The sequence below is a fragment of the Lepisma saccharinum genome, chromosome 10, assembly GCF_977018435.1.
Source record: "Lepisma saccharinum chromosome 10, izLepSacc3.1, whole genome shotgun sequence".
Taxonomy (NCBI): domain Eukaryota; kingdom Metazoa; phylum Arthropoda; class Insecta; order Zygentoma; family Lepismatidae; genus Lepisma; species Lepisma saccharinum.
This window is the reverse complement of record NC_139238.1, coordinates 24,209,480-24,232,440: the sequence shown is the minus strand read 5'-3', so window position 1 is coordinate 24,232,440 and position 22,961 is coordinate 24,209,480. Positions and strand designations below refer to the sequence as shown.

The 22,961-nt window shown below is 38.5% G+C and overlaps 1 protein-coding gene across 5 annotated transcripts in view; it reads left to right on the top strand.

The window, feature by feature from the left end:
* ZnT77C (Zinc transporter 77C) overlaps positions 1-22,961 on the top strand; it is a 326,998-nt gene that overhangs the window by 222,853 nt on the left and 81,184 nt on the right. For 2 of the 5 annotated variants that reach the window (XM_083129657.1, XM_083129658.1), the window contains one exon: positions 14,797-15,001. In XM_083129657.1, coding sequence (XP_082985783.1) covers positions 14,813-15,001 — 189 coding nt within the window. In that variant the 5' untranslated portion in view covers positions 14,797-14,812. Of the gene's footprint in view, positions 1-6,539; positions 6,707-14,796; positions 15,002-22,961 lie in introns of those variants that run through there. The other 3 variants (XM_083129655.1, XM_083129659.1, XM_083129656.1) reach the window with 3 other exon arrangements.

Sequence of the window (22,961 nt, the reverse complement as noted above, 5' to 3'; positions counted from 1 at the left end):
ATGCCCCAGGATATACAACAGTAGCCAAATGGGTGAGGCGTTTTAAGACTGGACATGGTGAGACTGACCCCGCTCTGGCAGGCCTGCAAGTGCAGTGATCACGGAAAACATTGAAAAATTTCACGACATGATCATGGAAGATAGGCGCATATCCACCAAAACCATTGCTGCGTATCTGGGGATATCGCGTGATCGTGTGGGTGTCAAAATATCAGAGTATCTGGACATGCGAAAGCTCAGTGCGAAATGGATCCCAAAATGTCCGAATGCTGACCAGAAGAGAACACGGGTGCAGATGTTACGGGAGACAGTGCGCAAGTTTCAACACCCTGATGATTTTTTGCGCTGTCTGGTGACTGAAGATGAAACATGGATTCACCATTATGACCCACAGACTAAACAGCAATCCATGGAGTGACACCACTGTGGGTCTCCTCGACCAAAAAAGTTCCGAAGTCAAAGGTCAGCAGGGAAGGTTCTGGCATCGGTCTTTTGGGATAAGGACTGTGTCATCCTCATAAAATATCTTAAACAGGGTGAAACCATCAATGCTGCTGTTTATTCCCAATATTAGATTGAATTGAAGGCGGCTCTGAAGGAAAATCGTCGGGGAAAAGTGAGCCGTGGTGTGCAATTTCTCCAGAACAATGCGCCCTCGCACAAGGCCCATCAAACATGCAATTTCTGGCGGATCTGGGCTTTACCTGTGTACCCCACCCACCCTATTCGCCTGATCTGGCCCCGTCCGACTATCACCTCTTTCCAAACCTCAAGAAACATCTCAAGGGCACACATTTTCAGTCCGAAGAGGCACTGGTTTAGGAGGTGGAGGGCTGGGTTGCACAGCAGGACAAAATCTTCTATTTGAAAGGATTACAAATGTTGAAACATCGTTGTGAAACGTGTATTGAGCTTCGGGGGGAATACGTTGAAAATGTATTAAAATGGTTGTTCCAGCTGTATTCCTTCTGGGTGATTTCATGAACCTTCCAGCCCCCCTCGTATATACCTGCCTAAGTGGCAGACTTGCGATCTCGTCAGCGAAGGTTCCGGGTTGGAATCCAGGCGTGGGCACGGACGTTCAGTTTTCCTCTTCGTCACGATTAGCTAAAATTGGAAAATAAGCAACGTAAATAACAAAAATACAAAAAATGTAAGCTTTCATAATCAATGTAAATATAATTATGTAAGAAGTAGATGTATTTTATCTCTTAAGTAGTCATGCGCTTACCATTGAAAGCGTTCCCGAAAAGTTTTTTTTTTCCTACGTACTTGTTCGTTCAACAGCCACGGGATTGTGTTAAGAAGAAGCCGTTAACGAACACGATATGGTACCGCTACGGCTGTGGTAGAATTTGCCGTTGAACATTTGCTGTTAAAATCCACTTATCCCGTAGAGTTAGGCAACACACATAACTCCTTGCAGGATCCCATTTTTATTGACGGTGACTGTACATGTAACATGTGTTCCCATGCATTATCCAAATTTATAGTACTTCTTGCTACATAAGACCCTTCATAATACCCAGTGTTTAGAAATAACTAGTACTTACAACTCAGAAGTAACGGTTAATTTTTGAGGAAATATAATTGTAAATAGTTACTTTTAAAAATTAAGTAGCTGTAATATCATTACCTTTTTGCAAGAGAAGTAACGTTATCAACACTTACTTTAAATTGTTAACTTGAAAATTTGTAACGTGGGGGAATAAATGAATTTGACATCTGTTTCCAACTATGTGTCTTCTACGGATGATAAGGTGTAAGGAATTTCGCGGAATCGCCTAAGGCAAGGAAGCTAGGTTTCATTGCACGCTAAATTTAGAACATCCACGTTATATTCCTGCATTCATTTGGAACGTGTTAATCGAGCTAGAAAGAATTCATTTTCGATGGAGTGGATCTTGTTTAGCTTGGAATTACCTTGCAGCTTTGCACGTAATAATAACTTTTCTACTAAAAAAAATGTTAATTTATAAGTGAATGCACTTCTCGTTTAACAAGAGAAAGTGCTTGAAGTATATGCATATACGTCTATTGATAGAGTAAAAGAAAATGTCCCATCATTCATTTTTTGTAATATGAATATATGAAGACTTATATTCAGTGGCGGCGATTGAGTTCCAAAACCTGCTGGGGGGGTAAAGACAGTATACAGGGCAAGGGCGTCGCCAGAAATTTATGCGGGGGGGATCGGGCAAATGATAAAGGTTGAATAGTAGGTGAATAATAAATATTATTACCACGGTTATAAATGTTATTACACAATAATAAATATTACACCTACAATTGTATTAGATTTTTGAAAACTGTGGAACATTTGTTCTTTGGATGAAATGGTAGAATATAACCTCGTTCCTGTATTTTTCACTCAATGTTTTCGATCTAATGGATTTTTACTTTGATTATTTTTTTCGAATACTAACCAAATGAACTTTATTTCTGTTCTTAACAATAAGAGTAACAAACTTTCGACTTTCTTGTATCTTTAAATGAACATTGTCAAATTCCAGTGGGGGTCCATCCACACGTCCGGCCCCCTCTCCCGACGCCCATGTGCTGGAGCAAAAGTGGGGGAACTGCCCCCTGGTTCCCCCTAATCGCCGCCCTGCTTATATTATGTACCACAAACGTAAACACATGTTGAGTTGGTGTTTAAAGTCCACTTTATGCACATTAAGGCTAATCAGGACTGGACCTACAGTTTAAAGTGGGATCCGAACCACTTGTGCCTCCGCAAAACACATGTAAGCTGCCGAAGCGACAAACCGGAATAGACATAGATTTTAGCTTCGAAGGAAGTAATTTAACGTTAATTGTAGTACCCGTCCTTTATCCTAATTGGAAACTGTTCTGTGTATCTATACTTATGTAATGAATACAATTAGTACGATTACTTGTATATATTGTAATTGTAGTTGTATTGTAATTTTGTAATTACTAATTATTATTATTATTATTATTATTATTATTATTATTATTATTATGTACGCTTTTTGTCATTGAAGGCTATACTTCTGTTGAAGGTAATAATAAATAAATAAATAAATATATACAATTATTTTATTACAAGTAACGATTATCAATTGTATGTATTTTATTTACAGGAATATTTCCTGCAGAAAGAAACTGCAAAAGTACCAGCAACTGTAACTGACTTACTTTTTAAAATAACTAAACACGGTTACTTAAAAATCTTTCGAAATACTGATAATGAAAAGCACAAAAGGATATTCCAGTGATGGAAATAACATTTCTGTTATCAAAGCCAACTAATTCTCCCTGATTAAAAAGTCTCGTTCTTATCAAATGCAGCTGTGAATCACGATATCAATTAAAGTACGTAACAAGTCTAAGGATTCAAATTGAGATTCCGAACTTGAGTGATTCACAAGTAGAGAAATCTATTTGCAATAAACAGGTTTCAATTGAGTACATCGAGCTGCAACATTTTTGCCCGAACGTCACGTCTTGCATCTTAATCAACCGTTGAACGTTCTGTGTGCAAGGGCAAGCTGCCGAAGCGACAAACCGGAAGAGATTTAGATTTTAACTTCGAAGGAAGTAATTTCACTTGAAGTGCCTGTGCTGTTATACAAGTAGCTTTTTCATAAGGCATTTGTGTTTCTCATTCCTTTGAAATTTTGCCAACGGACGCTCACGTTTCTTCTTCCATCTCAATTGATCTTAAAAGGTAGAAACTTTCGTTAAGTAACCGAATATAAAATACAAATATTTTTAGAGTGCCATGTTGACATTATGTTATCGATGTGTTTGTTGAATTCCACTGGGCATGAAAAGTCTAAACTAGGATCCGAAGCACTGTATACGTACGAGGCGTGACAGTTTAATTCCCGGATTGAACTAATGAAAGCAGAATTTGCTTACCTGCGCACTAGCGGCTGTTGTCGCCTTCGAAACACTCTTCTTGTGAAGCTATGTAGCTCTTGATACGATTGTGCTCCTGCCGGAAAGAGTCTTGAAGATCGTTTTCCGGAATTCCTCGCATTAACGTTGGACTTACGCGCTACTAGCGTGAAATGCGTAGGGGCATTGTCATGTTGGTGAATTCGCTTGTCAGGCCATAGTTCGGGTCTTTTCCTCCGAACAAGTAGAAAGAAGGAGAGAGAGAGAGAGAGAGAACACATAAATAGAGGCCAGAGAAGGATAGAGGTAGAGAGCAGACACAGGGAGGGGAGGAGAAAGAGAGGAGAAGTGGACACTCAAATAGAGAGATGGAAAAGCGAAGACAAAGGAAGACAGAGTGAGAAAGAAAGAAAGATAGAGAGTACACAGAGAGAAATATGATACACACCGTGTTTGGAGAGAGAGAGAGAGATATATAAAGATATATATATATATATATATATATATATATAAGATATATATATATATATATATATATATATATATATATATATATATATATATATATATATAGAGAGAGAGAGAGAGAGAGAGAGAGAAAGGGGTTCACACATAGACATAGGTCACTGACAGAGAGGTAGACACAGGGAGATGGGAGGAATAAATGCTGAAAATAGCAAATCTTGTTTACACCGTAATATCCAGCACTCTTCTTGTATTTATGTGCAACACGTATCAGGTTTAACGACATATTTCAAACTTGTTAAAAACAGCTAACATAGAAATTGCATGCGTATTTTTTTAATTCACTTCACGTAAAACTAAGCATTAAAAAAACGCATTTGTTCACCGGAAACATTGCATTCTTTTAATAATGCTTTATAATCTCAGCATTCAGTGAAACAAGAAACTGACATTCAATTAAATACCGCATGCTAGTTCAACAAATGTCACTGTTATATTTCCCAGTATAGTAAAAAGACAGTGGTGTAATTTGATTTTTTACCTTTCAACTGGCCAAAAAGTAGACGTAACTCGCTTACCTTTTTTTAAAAAAAGAAAGATAATTTACCGCAACCAGGAACATGTTGCAGCGTTTTCTACACCTACTTAACTCGCATGTTTAGACGGGATCTACATTTTTCGCGCTTGAGAACAATGACGTCAGTTTTATTCCTGTTTCGGTCGATAAAATTTCCTTGCGCCATATCGTTTTTATTAGCTTCAGTAGCTCCAGTGACGTATTTAAGTTGTTCACGCCATGGAAAATGCAGCCCCTTCCACTTCCTTCGTGAAACCAAGTGTATGATCGTTGTTGAATGGCAAATTCTGTTGCAACGCTCAATCCGGTTGCTTGCACCTGACCTACTTATCAAAGGTCCTGATCACAAGATACACGCTTCTCCCTGCGTGGATTGTTTTCCTGTTTCTTGTTCTAAACGAACACTGGTTTTTAAAGGGATATCACTATAATTTTATAGTTATATCAATGTCGTCATAGCCGAGGATGATTTACGTTCAATTTTTTGAAGTGTATGAACAAACATTTCTAGAAACATGCACTGTAAAACATTCCCGTAACTTACGACGATGTCTCTACGGTACTTCACCGTAGAACAATCAAGTCAGTAGCGGATCGTGACCATACCAGCCATACATTCACAATTGTATGACTTTCAGAATGTGTTTCAGTAAGTTTCTAACAATGCCAATTTAGTGCTGACTATACGTACTGTTTATCCTGAAACTCAATGTGTGGTGCCCGTGTCCAATTTTGGAACTAACGCTCAGGAATGCGAGGGTTGGAAGCATCTTAACACTGACACTTTGTTGCGTTTAAAATACTTGAAATATATCACGCCGAACATGCTGGACGAGAATAAATCACCACAAAAGCTGAACTTTGATTTTCAGACCCCAAAGTCTTAACAAGCGTTATCTTACCTTAATTCCGTTGATTTGTGTGCAAGGGCAACATGTCGGAAGTTTTAAATTCGAAAATTCTGTTCACTTTGTGTCACAAACCAGCTGCTACTGATAGTTATTTAAGGTGATACCTTAGATAAACGTAGAAATATCCGTTTATCTGTGGTGATACGAAGTTACAATGTTATGAACCTTTCCTCTCACACTTAACTATTTACAGTTAGCAAGACTCTTACGAACTACCGATAATAATTTGTATTGCAGTAAACTGCCTGACGAATACAATCTTTGGAATTCTATTTAGTTCCAGAGATGTAAGAGTTCAACGTTTACTGAATTAGTGCCTTAATATGGGGCCCATTACAACTTGCATATTGTTTATCAACTCACCAATGACAAAGATAAGCTATAAAGACACAAGACTTCCAATAAAAAGACGTTACTTCATGCTTTTAAAATGTGTCATGTACAAGGGAAAAACGCAATAAGAATATTGCATTTCGTGTATTTTTTACACGGAAAACTAAGGTACATACTGTTAAAGCATTAGTTACGGGCATTGTGTGTAACAGACTTACACATTTTAAAGATGATCAATCCTTGAAGAAAGAGAACGTTAAAAATTGAAATGTCAATGAATATTTAACATTTGAAATGCCACGCAAATGCATTATGGTATTGTTAATTATCGCATTCAATTCTCCAACGTTCGCAGGATGAACATAAAATGCTCCCATAAAGATGTCAGTGAAAGTTCTGCACGTGTTGGTTGTATGTACCATCAAATGAAAGTAGTATGCAGTCAACGTCATAACCATAGTAGGTCTTTTCTGCGGATCGCTTAGTGCTGCTGTCTGCACCATAGACTAGTGAGTGAGTGCCTACGAATCACATGACAATCACAAGGCGATATGTAAGTAAGAACTAAGTGCACAAAGTATTGTTGATTCTCAAGTGATTTTTTAATGTGCTTACTTCTAGTTTGTCTCTTATATCTTTAGCATACATGTGTTTTCGTACATTACAAAAATAAAATGGAATATAATGTTTCCAACTCACTTTCTACCATTATGGTTTGCTGTTACTGAACAATAGACCCAGGAATCAGAAATATTTTAGGTAGAAACAAGAATTTTGATACTGGCAATTATTTCTATCGTAATTTTCTAAGTTATACGAGACTAGGAGGGGTTTTCAGGCGACTGTACCTTGATTAGCGCCGAAACCTTATTTCTAATTGCACAAGCTTGGCTATTTGTTTGTTTGAGTATAATTTTAAGTCAACTTTATATACAGAAAGGCTAATCGGGACTGGACCTACAGCTTATAGTGCCACTATGTGACTCCACCGGGTGTGTGGCTATTTATTTTAAAAATAGTTGGATTTATTGAATTAATTGAAGATACTGCTGCATAACATAATAAGTATATTGGAAAATCATATAGCAATTTAAGCTAAGATAGTACTGTTATATCGGCCTCCCCCATGGCGCAGTGGTAGCGTCATTACCTTGTAATCGAGGGGTCCCGGGTTCGATACCCGGTGGAGGCACAAGTGGTTCGGATCCCACTTTAAACTGTAGGTCCAGTCCCGATTAGCCTTACTGTGCATAAAGTGGACTTAAAACACCAACTCAAGTACTGTCATATTGATGTCATAGGTATTAAATAAGCACATACCTACAAAGAACGTGTTCTTTAACAGTAACACTTAAAGTGTTTTGTTAAAAAGGGCTATTATTTTTCGTCATTAAAACCGCAAATAACATGGTCATATATATATTTTTTTTAATTGGAGGAAGGTGGAAAGTATGAGGACAAAGGTAGACAGATAGAGCAGGATTGGAAAGTAGAGGGTGCTAAAAATCCGAAAATTCAACTCGCCCGGGTGAAAAATTTATCTTCAGCCGCCCAGATCATTTCATAATACTTATCAATTTAAGGGTGCTAATCAGCGAAGTGAAAAGGGAAAAGGTACACTTAAGTGTCGGTCTGAGTCAACGTGAATTGATTTCAATCAGGCTGATTTAAATCGCGATAAAATCAAGAATTAAATCAAGTGATTTTAAAAAAAAATCCACTGATTTAAATCACTTTAAATTAATAATTCATAGAATAATGTACATCATAATCACTTTTAGTGAAAGTACATTAATTTCGAAATCATTTAATAGTGTATATTAGGCTCCAAGAAAGTAAAAGAAAGGAACAAAATATATGTACTGATGGGGTGAAGCTCATATGTAAACTATAAACACACTTAAATTTATCTTGATTTAAAATTCAATAATTTTTATAGGCAAAAATAGTAAACGTTTTGTGTAGAAAAATATACAAAATACTAATCATGTTTGATTGGTTGTTTAAGTCCACTTTATGCACAGAAAGGATAATCGGGACTGGACCTACAGTTTAAAGTGCGATCCGAACCACTATGTACACCCACAGGGTATCGAACCCGGGACCCCTTGATTACCAGGCAACGACGCTACCACTGAGCCATCGAGGAGGCCCTACTAATCATGTTAAACCGTAAATAGTGTCTTTATCATTAAACTGTAAATTAAAATGGCAACTTATATTTTGTAAACTATCATATTAAAAAAATACCAAAATTCAGCTACAAAGATTTAAAAAAATATATTTTAAGTTACAATTGTATAGTACATTCAGAATGCTTTATTTTTACTGAAAGAATAGTTACTGAAATTGTGTATTATACGAGGGGGTATCAAAAAGTTTGGCTGTTGAGGTATAATCTGTTTAATAATGGAAAGATTGAAACAATGAACATACATATAGTTTGCCTGTAGTGTCCTCTACTCAGAGTTACCCTTACACACAGTTTTAACCTCCTGTAGGTCATCGAATATCATGCCACGAAGCACAGACTTAGCTAAGACTTAAGTAGTTAACTTCAAAGTGGGAGAAACCGAAAGTGTGGACATGACAAGGAGTGTCAGGCCATCAACGTCGTTGACCGACGACAACCGCCACAGGGATGATGAGCTCATTCGAGAGGATAGACGCATCACCATCCAGGAAATTTCTGATGCAGTGCACATGTCCTATGGGTCAGCACATGCAATGATTGAGAGTTTGGGATACTATAAAGTCTGAGCTAAGTCTGTGCTTCGTGGCATGAGATTCGATGACCTACAGGAGGATAAAACAGCCTTGAAACGGTGAGGCAGGGAGTGTTCTGTGGAATTTTTCCAAACTGGTTTTGAGGGCTGGATAAAACGCTGGCACAAATGAATCGAACGTGATGGCAACTGTGTGGAAGGGTTAACTCTGAGTAGAGGACACTACAGGCAAACTATATGTATGTTCATTGTTTCAATGTTTCCATTATTAAACAAATTATACCTCAACAGGCAAAACTTTTTGAGACCTCCTCGTAGTTTCATTAACACAACCAACAAACGTTTGCCATAGTAAGTTCATGAACTAACCGAAAAATGTATATATTTTTTTATTTGCTTTAATCAAACTGTTCAACTATTTTACAGTGTGTTTACTATTAAAAGCTTTTCTATATAATAAAGCATAGCCTACATGCATGGTGCCAAAAAACATACACTCAATTTTAAGCGTTTTTTTTAAATCAATTTTTAAAAATCATGAAAAATGATGTTATAGAATGAATAAAAATTATGATATTTACCCATCCTGGTCTGAGTGCCCATCCGTGTCAAAAATCATTATCTCATAAACTACCAGAGCTTATAAAGACTGTGCCCGATCGTGAGATATACTCATGGGTGTCGCCAGAAATATTTGCAGGGGGGTCGGGCAAATGAAAAATTAATAAAAATTGTAAGTATTATTACCACGGTTATAAATGTTATTATGCAATAATAAATATTAATAACCAACAAAAATAAATTTTATTCGAAATAATAATTATTATTATTATATAAATGGGGAGACTCGATCCACCAAACGAGTGAATACAGCACAACTGTTTTTCATTATTTCTTTTGCATTTCATGCAGTTAGTATCTGAATGATTTTAACCTTTGCACGTCTCGTTCAAGAAAAGGCTTTAAATGTTAGGGGGATTTTTTTTTATATAAAGTGTGTTGTGTGACCTCTAACCTACAGCTGTAATTCAGTGGCGAAACAGAGGGAACAGGCTGTTCCCTCCTATTTATAGTCCTTATGAGGTATTTAAGTTATCTATATTAACATAAGAAAAACACTTATTTTTTCCGAAATCAACGTTTTCAAAAGTAACGCTCAAGAAAAACTTTCCCCGTGGCTGGACGCTTGTTTACTTTACCTACCCTCGTCGCACAGCCTCATCGTTTCACCCTCTACTACCTAACGCCGAGTATTTTCGACCACGCGGGAAGGCATAAGATCCCCAAAATCCCACGGAAGCTGAACTCCCTAGCTGTTCCCTCCGAGAGATATAGCGGATTCGTTTTACTTCGAGTTTTGCTATGTGCAGAAGTTTAATTGCGTCATGGCGATACTTTTGAGTGTAGTAAGTCCATAATTTCCTAATCTCGTTGCGAAATTGCGTCTGATTTTCGTAACGAACTGGAAAAATCTTTTACAGTCTAAGCGTCTGCTAAATGCCTTAAATTACTACCTTGGCTAAATGCTGCGAAGTAGCTTCCGAGGGAACAGCTCCAGCCAGTGCACCTGTTCCACAAGCCCCAAGACCAAAGTTTCAACGCACGCAGCGGCAGGACAAGAAAGCGAATGTTGCGAGTGTTGTATGAACGACTGACTGAAGACGAAAGCTTTTCGTTAAACTTTGCAGAGAAAAAGACAGCAAACCAACACCTATCCTAACTGAATTAAAAACTAAAACGAATCGTACACAAGGCATTTTACAACTCTGCAAAATGATTAACTGGATATTCTTCCAGTGGTAAATTATATTGTTGTCCTTGTTTGTTCCTGAGAAGGGAGTTTGATACAGTTCGGCTTTTGTCACATTAACAACAACTTCTACAAATCTAGCGTACGTCATGAAAAAACTCAGACATCTGTATGCCATTGCATTGCGAGGACGTTTGAATTACAAGAATAATGAACTAATATATATATATATATATATATATATATATATATATATAAATACCTTAATCTATGAATAAAGAGATGAAACAAGTTTCAACTAAACATTCTCTTTTTCCTCTGATCACTCATAAATTTATTTTATTAAATTTTTCTTCGTTGCGAACCAACATTTTTTTTAATGTTTTCTTCGTATCATATTTTCTTTAAAATTATTATTGTAATATAATTTTAACGCGCCTCATGTATGTCACTTCTGACAATTTGTAATGCATGTATCGTATATTTATTTTGGTGTATTTCAATAAGGGTTGAATTTTGATTAGTCTTCTGTATTATATTGAGACACTCAAGGTAAGGGAGAAAGTGCAGGTAACCTGTTCCCCTGCCTAATTTAGCACCGCACGCCACTGCTGTAATTATTACAAATTTGAAAACTGTTAAACAGTTTGTTCTTTGGATGAATTGGTAGAATATAACCTTGTTTCTGTATTTTTCACTCAATACTTTTTTTACTTTGATTATTCTGTTCGATACTAACTAAATGAACTTTATTTCTGTTCTTAACAATAAGAGTAACAAACTTTCGGGTTTCTTGTATCCTTAAATGAACGATGTCAATTTCCATGGGGGGTCCACCGACCCGTTTGACCCTCCCCCCCTCTCGACATCCATGGATATAATCTGTCTAAAATGATCTGCCGATATCTGGGGAAACTACAGAAAGTGAATATCTGCAAATTCTGTCTGCAATATTCTAAAATTGAAGATGATAATTTAAAGCTGCGTAAATTGTTTCAATTGACCAGCGCGTCTGCATTCAAATGACAACAATGGATTAAATTTTAATGTTCCTATATCTCCGAAACTATTCAAGCTATTAACATGCAATTCGGTGAGTTGACAGAACTGTGATTTGAGTTAGGGGTCTTTGAATTTAGGTTTTTAAGTCCATTTTATATACAGTAAGACTAATCGGGACTGGACCTGCAGTTTAAAGTGAGATCCGAACCACTTTTGCCTCGACCGGGTGTCGAACTCGGGACCCCTTGATTACAAGGCAACTGTAACTTCCCTACATGATACAACATACGTCATCAGTCCGTCCAGTTCTCTCTTCTGGTCAAAATACCTTGATACCCATTAATTATTTAAGAACTAGGACGTTTGGACAGGGAGATTATCGTAACCTGCTAGAAAGCCACGGGTCCTAAGTTCGAATCCTGGATTAGGCATTGTGTTCATCCCATCATCTATTCCATCAAATCATTATTCATCCTCATCGTAGCGATTAAAGTAGAGAAGTAGAAAAACGACATAGAAGAAGCACTAATAAGTTGGATCCCAGTTTAAATTAAGGATCCAGTCCCGAATTAACTATTGGATCATGAAGTGGACCTCAAACGAACTTTGACCCTTTCACTTTTTTTACTAGTTACTGGTACTAGTACTACTACAACTGCCCTAGGGAGGGGTGATCGCGACGATGAGAAAGAATGTTGTTATAATGAAATTAATGGGACAGTCACAAAGGACATAAATGCCCAAACCGGGATTCGAAACCGAACCCCTGGTGTCGTAGCGCCCCGTACTGACCACTCCGCCTCGGAGGTCGTTGTTTTTGACAATGAAGCAAGGGAATATTGCAAATCACTGTGGCACAAACGAAGGAGAAGCGAGATGAGAAAACAGATCAACTTTAGGTCGGGCGATTTTCTCATCATGGTTGAGCTGTAAATACAAGGCAGTCAAAAAGTAACCTTAATACAGCAATAAAACAATCAGAGTAATGTAGTAGACAGTTGTTCATCACATATAAATAACACGTATATACATTCGTACTCTTCTGTGGCAAGTACCAGCGCGCGCGGTCTGATGGGAATGGTGACGTCAGGGATCATAGCAAGAATGCCCCCTGGAGGCATGCACCACACTCCCTCTTGTAGCATGACAACGCGAGGCCACACACAGCTCATGCAACAGCGCAAAAATTACGGAGCTTCGTTTGGAACGTCTACCACATCCTGCACATTCACCGGACCTAGCACCAGGTGATTATCATTCGTTTGGCCCTCTTAAGGAGGTACTAGGTGGGCATGAAGTTCCGCACTAACGATAAGGTGAAAGATATGGTGCATGAGTGATTATGCAGTCAGGCAGAATATTTTTTCTCCTCGTGGAATCCGGGCAGTCGTGAAGCGCTCACACACTTGCATTGAACATGGTGGAGATTATGTTTATTTATTTAATTTAAATACTTCCTTCAGTAGAGGTGAAACCTCCAATTACAGAACATACACATATATATTTGTTTACATACACACAAACATACATAGACCAATAATACAAGTAATCAATAAAATAATCACAAATACTAAAATTAACCAATCGGAATCTTTCACCACACAAGAACAAAGACCTGTGAAGTAATTACATATATTGAATACACACATAATTGTAGAATACACTAGAAAATAAAATAGCGGTACCGAAATGAGTACAAAGTATTTGTTGTTATATTTCTGATTCAATCATTTCCTTTATACAGGGTGATTCCCACGCTAGAGGCCCCAAACTTTTATCTATAAAACTGCCATTTACTTAAAGTTTGTATTGAAAATTTGTATGCACATGCCTTGAACAATGTAAAATAGGATCTGCTCATATCCGATGCTGAAAATCGTCCCCTTCCACATGCAAGCACTCTTGTACACGTCTTTCCAAATTCTGGAACACTTTTCTTAAAGTGGCATCGGTAATGGCTTCAATATCTTGACGTATAGGTTTTTTTCAGGGTTGCGATTGTGCAGGGTTTATTTCTGTATAAGCCTCAAAGAAAGAAGTCGGGTGGGGTGAGATCGGGAGATCTTGGTGGCCAAAGATTGTTTTAGATAATTCGGTCTCCAAAAAAACTTTTAATTTCTCTCATGCTGACATTTGAAGTGTGACATGACGCACCGTCTTGTTGGAAATATCCATCAGTTAGTTCATCATCTGTTAACTGATTGACAAACTCAGTGAATATTCCCAGGTAGACTTCCATGTTAACCGTTTGTAAAAAAAAAAGGCTTATAATTCGCCTCCTGAATGCTGTGTGACAAGACTTCCCGTTGTCTCTAACTTTCTTACCAATTTCTGGATACAACACTTTGAAGGTACACGTCTGACACGAAATTCAGTCTGAAATGCCCTTTGACATGCTTTAAATGAACCAGTTTGCCAGTCTTTACGAACGGGGAACACACGCTCTTCGCTTGTGTACATTGTAATCCCTATACATTCGAGCCAGTCGCGGAACAAAACAAATGAAGGTCACTGGAAGAGTCCAAACCTATTGCGAGGGGTTAGATCCTGTTTTACATTGTTCAAGTTATGTGCATACAAAATTTCAAGACAAACTTTAAGTAAATGACAGTTTTATAGACAAAAGTTTGGGACCTCTAGCGAGGATCACCCGATATAAACTTCGATCGGCAATGAGAAATCTAAGGCCTGGTTATGGATTGAAATCGTATTATACAAATCACACATTCTAATGGGCTGCTTTTATATGTATGAGTTTGAGGTATTTTGGGAATCAATAAGTTTCGCCCACGTAACTTAATTTTCCTAGTATTGAATTGTAGTTGGCTGAGGAAAAAACTATTGTCTTATATACAGTTTTATATAAATATAATTAACTGATATAGAATATTCCGCCTATTACAAAGACTTTTAATTGTAATTCTTGCAGTGATTGTAATACTGTTCAGCATCACAGCCATATATAAAACACTTTAAATTTAATAAAAATAGCTGAGCACAAACTGACCGACCCTACTCCATTTTCTTCTTCTTCCTGTTGAATAGTGATGAAGTGTTTTCAACGGTATTGCACAGTGTTAATAAGATAATATTAAGGTTACATTTGACTCGCCTATGTATAATTTTTATTACCATTTTACTTATTCTGTGTTTTCTCTTGTTCAGGCTCAACAGTGCGAAGATGCCTGTTAAGGATCTGTTCAGAAGGCTTCAGCCTGTTCAGCTGTACCTGATGCTGGGTCTCACCCTGCTGTTCTTCCTCACTGAACTCGTGGTGAGCCACCTGACGCACGCGCTCACACTGCTCGTCGACTCCTACCACATGCTGTGCAACCTCATTGTACTCACAGGCTGCATCATCACAATCAAGGTAAGTGCACTCTTCTTCAACCTTTGTGTTTGTACCGAAAGGCAATGACAACTTTTATTTCAGAGCGAAGTCACGAACTTCCGTTACGAATTCTTGCTGGTCAAGTGTGGAGATTCTACAGTGTGGGCCAAACAAAACTATATCCAATGAAGCAAAGAGTGTTAGTATGTTTGATGAAGTACAGACAACTTGCATATTAGTTAAAACTTGGGCAACGGTCACAAGAGTGCCACATGCTCAACTGTACAGACCAGATGTTGGAAGTGGCCATGTCCAAATAGAGGTGGCACATGTTGTTTTTTACCAGAATTTTCTGAAATGTACTTTGAAGCTACTGGTGTGTAATATCAAATGCACAAGTAGAACTCCGAGACCAGTGAACGCGTGAGAGGGGAAATGATGCATGGAGGGGAAATCACTGCTGCAGCTACCAGCCATTTACATCAGCTTTACACTGCTTTGCTTCGCCCACTCGCTTTTTCTCCTTCTCTACCGTTATGCGCGGACTTGCTCCACATATTCCCGAGACAGAAGTAGTTAAATAAACTTCCATATTAAAGTTTTCAGAATAAATGCCGCATTGAGTCGTAATAATCTTCACTTGACACAGTAACGGAAATGCACTGTATTTGGCCGATCGTAACTGACAAGCTTGGAATGTTTTTCCTGAATAAATCAATTACCAGACTGCGTTACCAACTTGCAAAGTGCTTCATGGGAGAATGCCATACAAGGGTTGAAGGGCGAGGTCAGGAACCACCCATTCCAGATTATGTAACAAGAAGCGACCTTGATAGTAATCAAAATGCTTCCAGGATCCGTGTTGTTGTTGCCACTGTTCGTAGCAACCTGGTTTAGATTGCTAGAATAGACACAATAGATAACGTTATTTCCTGCCCGCCAAATTTGTGACGCAGTGGAGAGAACATGACACAAGTAGCCAATCAACTTGCGTTACCCGTTGCTAAGGCGTCATCTGACTTGACTTACTTGACTTAATTCCTGTTGTTCCCTGTGGAACATAGGGCATCAACAAAGCATCTCCACCTGGTCATACTGACGGCAATTCTCTTCACTGCATTCCAGCTCTTTCCTTCCTCCAAGGCCTCAGCGTGAACAGATCTTCGCCACGTCTGTCTAGGCCTCCCTCTTTTCCTTCTTCCTTCTTCCCTGCGGGTTCCAGTCTAGTGCCTCTCTCTCGACAGCCTCATTTTCCTTCCTCAACGTATGCCCTATCCAATTCCATTTTCGCCGCTTTATTTGTATGGACACCTCGGTTTCTCCAGATTTTCTCCAAAGTTCTTGGTTTTGAATCACTCCTGGCCAAAAGATATTCAAAATTTTTCTCAGGCAGCGATTGATGAAGGTCTGTAATTTAGAGGTAATCGTTTTTGTTACTTTCCATGTCTCAGACCCATACAACAGTACAGACTTAACATTACTTCGAAAAATACGAAGTTTGGTCTTCATAGATATCTTCTTGTTTTTCCATACTGGATAGAGCCTCACAAAGGTGCCATTTGCTTTTTGGATTCGTTGAGAAACATCCTGTGCCTCCCCTCCGTCTTTTGCCACCACACTACCCAAGTAAGTAAAGCTATCCACATTTTCAATAATCTCTTCACCAATATTAAACGGGTCTGTTTTTGTGGAATTAATCCTCAGTGCCTTGGTCTTCTTGGAGTTAATCACAAGTCCTGCTTTTTATGCACTTTCTGTCAGATCTACTAGTTTTGTTTGCATATCACCATGTGCTTCAGATAAGAAGCACAAATCGTCTGCAAAATCAAGGTCTTCTAGTCTGTTATTCAATCCCCATTGGATACCACGTCTTTTCCCTCCTATTACATTTCGCATCACTGCATCGATCACGATCAGGAACATTGTAGGTGATAATATACAACCTTGCCTCACTCCAGACTGCACACCTATTGGTTCAGATACACGGCCTTCATGTATAACTCTACATGTATAATCACGATAAGTTTCTCGGATAAGATCAAGAATTTTTGTGGGCACTCCATATCGTTTCACTTCCTTCCACATTGCATTTCTGTTGACCGAGTCAAATGCTTTCTCGAAGTCAACGAAAACTGTATAGAGACGAGATGACCATTCTATACATTGTTCCAAAATTATCCGCAAGGTGTTAATTTGATCAACACAGGAGCGATTTGGTCGAAACCCTGCCTGTTCTCTTCTGAGTCTCGAGTTAACATGCTCTTTAATTCTGTTTAGGATAACTCTAGTGAAGATCTTACTCGGAATGGACAGAAGTGCTATACCTCTCCAGTTGTCACACTTTGATGTATCCCCTTTTTTCGGTAGCTTCACCAACAGGCCACTCCTCCAGTCCTTAGGCATCACTCCCTCTATCCATATCTTCTCAAATAAGGGCTGCAACATATTTGCTGTGGTGTTTATATCACTTTTCAGCACTTCCGGTGGTATGTTGTCGACACCAGCTGCTTTACAATTACGTACCTCTCTCAGAGCCTGTTTAATCTCTCCTACTGTTGGAACATCCGTCCTAATTCTTACACTGGGGCCAACATCACCATCATTTATCATCTTCCTCTTCCCCCTGGTCTATCTGAGCATCCACAGAGCGATTAAGGGTTGCAGAGAAGTGCTCCTTCCAACAAATTCAGTTGGTCCTCGGTATTCGTAAGGAGGGTACCATCTTTACTTCTCACTGGTCGATTTCTCTGCATCTGTTTCCTTGACAGAACTTTTGTGATGTTGTATAGTTATTTAAGATTCCTCTTTTTTGCTGCTTCCTCCGCCTGCTGAGACAGATTGTCTACCCAATTTCTTTGATCCCTACGAACACTACTCTTTACTTCTCGATCCTTCTCTGTATACTTTGTTTGCAATTCTGCCTTCCTTGCCCTTGTCCTGCTTGAGTTCATTGCCTCCTTAATTACTTTTCGCTCATTAATCCTTTCCCAGGTTTGCAGAGACATCCAATCTTTTTTCCTCCTATCCTTGAAGCCCAGAACCTTTTCACTTACTTCTGTGAAGGCAGATCGAATTTTTGTCCATTCTCTTTCAATTGTTTCATTCTGCTCACTTTCATCGGTCAATACTTGGAACCGATTTCTCAGTTCAATCCTGAAGGTTTCCTGGAGATTCTTATCCTTCAATTTACTAACATCATACCGCTTCCTTGTCTGTTCCATTCTCTTCTTCTGAGCTTGAATTTTCATTTTAAAGTTAGCCACTACCAAATGATGATCACTCCCAATGTCTGCACCTCTCTTGTTTCTTACATCCTGTAGCGAACGTCGCCACCTCCGTCCAATTGCCACGTGGTCTATCTGGTTTTCTGTTCTATGGTCTGGTGATACCCACGTTACCTTATGGCATTTCTTGTGAGGAAATATAGTACCACCAATAACTAATTCATGGCTAGCACAAAAGTCCACAAAAAGTTGTCCATTCTCATTTCGCTCTCCTAAACCATGTTTACCCATCACATGCTCAAGGCCTTCGTTGTCATGCCCAAGCTTTGCGTTTAAATCTCCTCCAATTATTATGATATCCTTCCTTTTTTGCTTCTTTATTGTTTCATTGAGCTGCCTATAAAACTCTTGTTTCTCTACAGGCTCTGCTACTTCTGTGGGTGCATAACACTGAATCATAACGATGTTTCTGATATTGGTTTTGAAATGTGCCACAATTATCCTCGCAGACACTGGATACCATTGAATAAGGCTCCTTTTTGCTTCCTTGTCCATCAATATACCCACACCATCACGGCTCACACCTTCACCCTCAGGTCTTCCAGAATATATGAATGTAACTCCTTCATGGGTATTTACCTCTCCAAACTCTGGCCATCTGACTTCACTTATACCTAGGATGCTCAGACAATAGCTCTTCATGCAGGCCACTGCCTGCCGTAGTTTTCCACTCTCCCGCAGGGTTCTAACATTCCATAATCCAATTCTCGTTGTCCTTTTCAGGCCAAATGTCGTCGTCTTAGAATCAGTTCGGCTTCCTCTTGTTGATGTTTCTTTAATAGTGTGGTTTAAAGTGTGCGGGTTATTGGCCCACAGCACCCGATCTTGGTGATGGGGCTGCCACCTGAGCCTCCAAGCAGGCTAATTTTCTGTCGGGGTATTTTCCCCTAGTCTTTTAGGATCCCTCCTCCACAAGACAGTGGCTTTTTCTCATATTTATACTCAATGAGAATGAGTGCCTCTTCCGCCAGCTATGCCGTTCCAAAGGTCACCTTCTCCGCCATAGTTGCCGTTGAGGTCTTCACCGTAACCCTGGCAAGGGGCCCTTACAAGGCACTACCAGCCGGTGCCAGCTGGCCCAAGGTTTTTTAAAAAGAGGTGTTACTCCTCCTGATTCCTGGTTCTTCCGCCTCCTTCGCCGTTGAGATGGCCATCCATCTTCTTCCGCCATTGGAGCCGTTGACCAGTAGGTTGCTTCTTAGTCTGACTCTTTACCACTAGCCTGCCCAGCATGGGAGAGCCTACCAGTAGCTATGCTACCGCTGATATAGCCTAGTGGATCATCAGAGTACGCAAGCCCCCATACCAACTACAAGGTCATGCAACCACTAGGTGGGGCGTCATCTGCATCTGACTGGTTATTTCATTAACATCTATAAGTAGAAGCATCGGAGGGAAAATGATTTTTTTTTTTTTTTACTTCTCTTTTCTGCCACTTTTGGGTGATTGCGAAGTTAATGATGAATGGTAATAAGATGATATGGAAGAAGGAACAAACATATAGGGGCTACACATGAGCCACATATGTGATTATAGTGACTGTGAGTCAGTCGCCAGAACCTCGTAGTCTGCAAAATGCAGTCCAAGGTGTACTGCGTGGAAAGGAGGTTGAAATTTTGGTGTCTTCGGAAATGGAGAGGAAATGAGTTCGATATTTTAAGTTCACTTTATGCGCAGATAGGCTAATCGGGACTAGACCTACAGTATAAAGTAGCATCCGAACCACGGTGCGAAATCATTGAAAACTGGTGGGGTGAGAAAGTTGTTAATCTTCAAACACCCCCTCCCCCACAAACATATGTTTGATTTAGTTTATTTTACTTCGCGTTTTGTGCCTCTTGGCTAATTTGCGAAGATGGGGATGAGTGATGAAATTGATGAATGGACATTCACAAACAACCAAGCCCGAGCGGGATTCGAACCCGGGACCCTTGGCGTCGCAGCGCGATGTGCTAACCATTCGGCCACAGGGTTCGGCACACAAACATATGTGTCTTATACGATATGCATATTTGTAATGTTATTGAAAGTAAAAATAAATTACTCAATTAAAAATATATTATTATTATTAATTACATAAAGGAAATTAATTTGTTGCTTTTATACATATGAGATATTGTATAGCAGCTAACTAATTCCTTTCCTAACTGGTTAAAGATGTTAATAAATTATGAAATAGTTGAAGTGGTTTTATTTTGTGTAAGTTTTTGTTTAGTTTGGGTTTATGTTAATATAAATAAATCAGATTTCATAGTTGTTATTTTATTCATTCTTGTTTTACTTTTATTGTACGTATTGATGTAGATTTGTTAATTATCTATTCAGAGAGAAAGCATTCAATACTCACAGTCACAACTACCCAAATTTATGTGTGTTTTCGATATTATTCTTAGTAAAGTATATTTGAAATTAAAGGTAATTGCTTATCTTTTGTTTGTTATAACAAGAACTCCCACCCGGAAATGTTTGGTGGGGGGATTTTGAGGCCAAGATTGTTGGTGGGGGAAATCCCCCCCCGTTCCCCCAGGATTTCGCACCCTGATCCGAACAACTATGTGCCTCCATGCGGTATCGAACCCCTTGATTACAAGGCGCGACGTTACGGGGAGGAATCGTTGGGCGCTCGGATTTGATTCTTTTACGTGGATTTTCTGGCACTTTTGGCCAATCGCGACGATGAGTGATGATAGGATGGAATTGATGAAAGGATAATCACAAACACACATGGACAGAACACAGCACAATCCCCACATAGGATTGTACTGTCGCCTTGAAACATAGGACCACGGCAGCTCACACTTGTATTTCCGTTCTCTTTTCTTCATCTCCACAGTTAACCTCTCGACACAAATATGTGACGTTAAATAAATGGATAAAAACAACCAGAGAGAAGATAAATATTTACTTATAAAATGTTTCTATGGTTCAAGTACAATACGTTGAAAAGTACATTACAACTTCGTAACCGCCTTTAAACTAAAACAAATGACTTATAATTAATAAGTACCAAATATGAAATGAGATTAATGAAAGAAAACCTAAAATAAACTTATCATGGCTGGACCAATAGTTGTTGAAGAAGCTTCGATTGATTGATTGTTTGATTTGCTTTATTTTACTTCGCTTTTTGCTTTTGGCTAATTTGCGAAGATGGGGATGAGTGATGACATGATGAATTTGATGAATGGACACTCACAAACATTCATGCCCAGGCCGGGATTCGAACCCGGGACCCCTGGAAGAAGCTTCCATTTTATGTCATTTTACAATAAAAGCAGTATTAAAGTTTCCGTCGATTGGCAAAAATCTTATCTTATAAATCTATTGATATTTTTGTATCTTGTACATTTTTTGTTGCTTGGTAACGTGTTTATGGATGAAGATACGTAAAAGCATATGAAATATCTTTAAATAACATGTGTTACTCGTAGAAAGAATGGACTTGTCAAACAGGATGTTGTCTTGGTCTCTTCTTCCAGGTGGATAAAATATTTTTTTTATTAGATCTAAACCGTTAAAAAAAAACTGACCTTGTAAAGGAGTGGCCACTAATATTTCGGCGTGCCATATTTGGCGAATCCAATCACAAGGACATTTTCTACATCCATTCAGCTGTATGAAAGCGGAACAATTTACGAGTAGGCGTGGATTGTTTACGAAAATAACCCCCTAAATCTGTCACATGTCACATGTGTTACAAATACAAAACAACAACATAATGCGTCTTAGCATTGAAGTAAACTGAATAATACACCAAATTTGTAACCGTAAAGCTGATAGGAAACTGATCGAACAAATCACTATGCGAGTGTATATAATGTAAAGTCGGGTAAGATTGCGCATCAGGAGAGATTGCGCACAGCATTGCAGTTACATCCAAGGTATGCGAGGTTCAGACAAAGCCGATGAAATTACAAATTTTCTGTTTGTCATGTAGAAAGTAATTATTTGAATTTTCAGTAAAATTTCTTTATATGTCAGCCTGACGACCAGATTAGTCCTTGTAGTTAGGAAAAGTTATATTTTCGAGTAATGGTAACGAATTAAGTTTTGAAAAGCATGAATGTATGTCAGTTACTTTTTCAAACAACTAGTAACTGAATTAGTAGTTACTTTTTTAAGTCACATTGAGCGAAAACCTAGATGTAACCAAACCTTAATTATTTTAAATACATTTCTGAGTTGGTTGTTGTTGAGTTGGTTTAAGTCCACTTTATGCACAGTAAGGCTAGTAGGGACTGTACCTACAATTTAAAGTTGGATCCAAACCACTATGTGCCCCCATCGGCTATCGAACCCGGGACCCCTTGAGTACAAGGCGGCGACACTACCGCTGCGCCATCGGGGATGCCCAAAATATATTTCTGAGAAAAGTATATATTTTATCTAAACTTTTGAGTATATATTAGGACATCTAAACCATAAGTGCATAATTGTAATTCCCAACAATCATTCTGGACATTACACAGCTCCTTATCTCAGCAATAATGGAAAAAAATATGTTCTCTACGTAAAATAGTAAAATATTTTTTTCTAACTTGCTAACCTCTATGTTTTCACATGTAAACCTGTGAGTTTAGAATTTTAATGTAGTAAAAAACGGTCATTTTTCAGTACACATAAGATATAAGTTGTATGAGTTATATTTTTCAGCGAAGTAAGAACTCGCTGACTTTTATAAGAAATTATCCGAAAACTGGACTACACTCATTGCT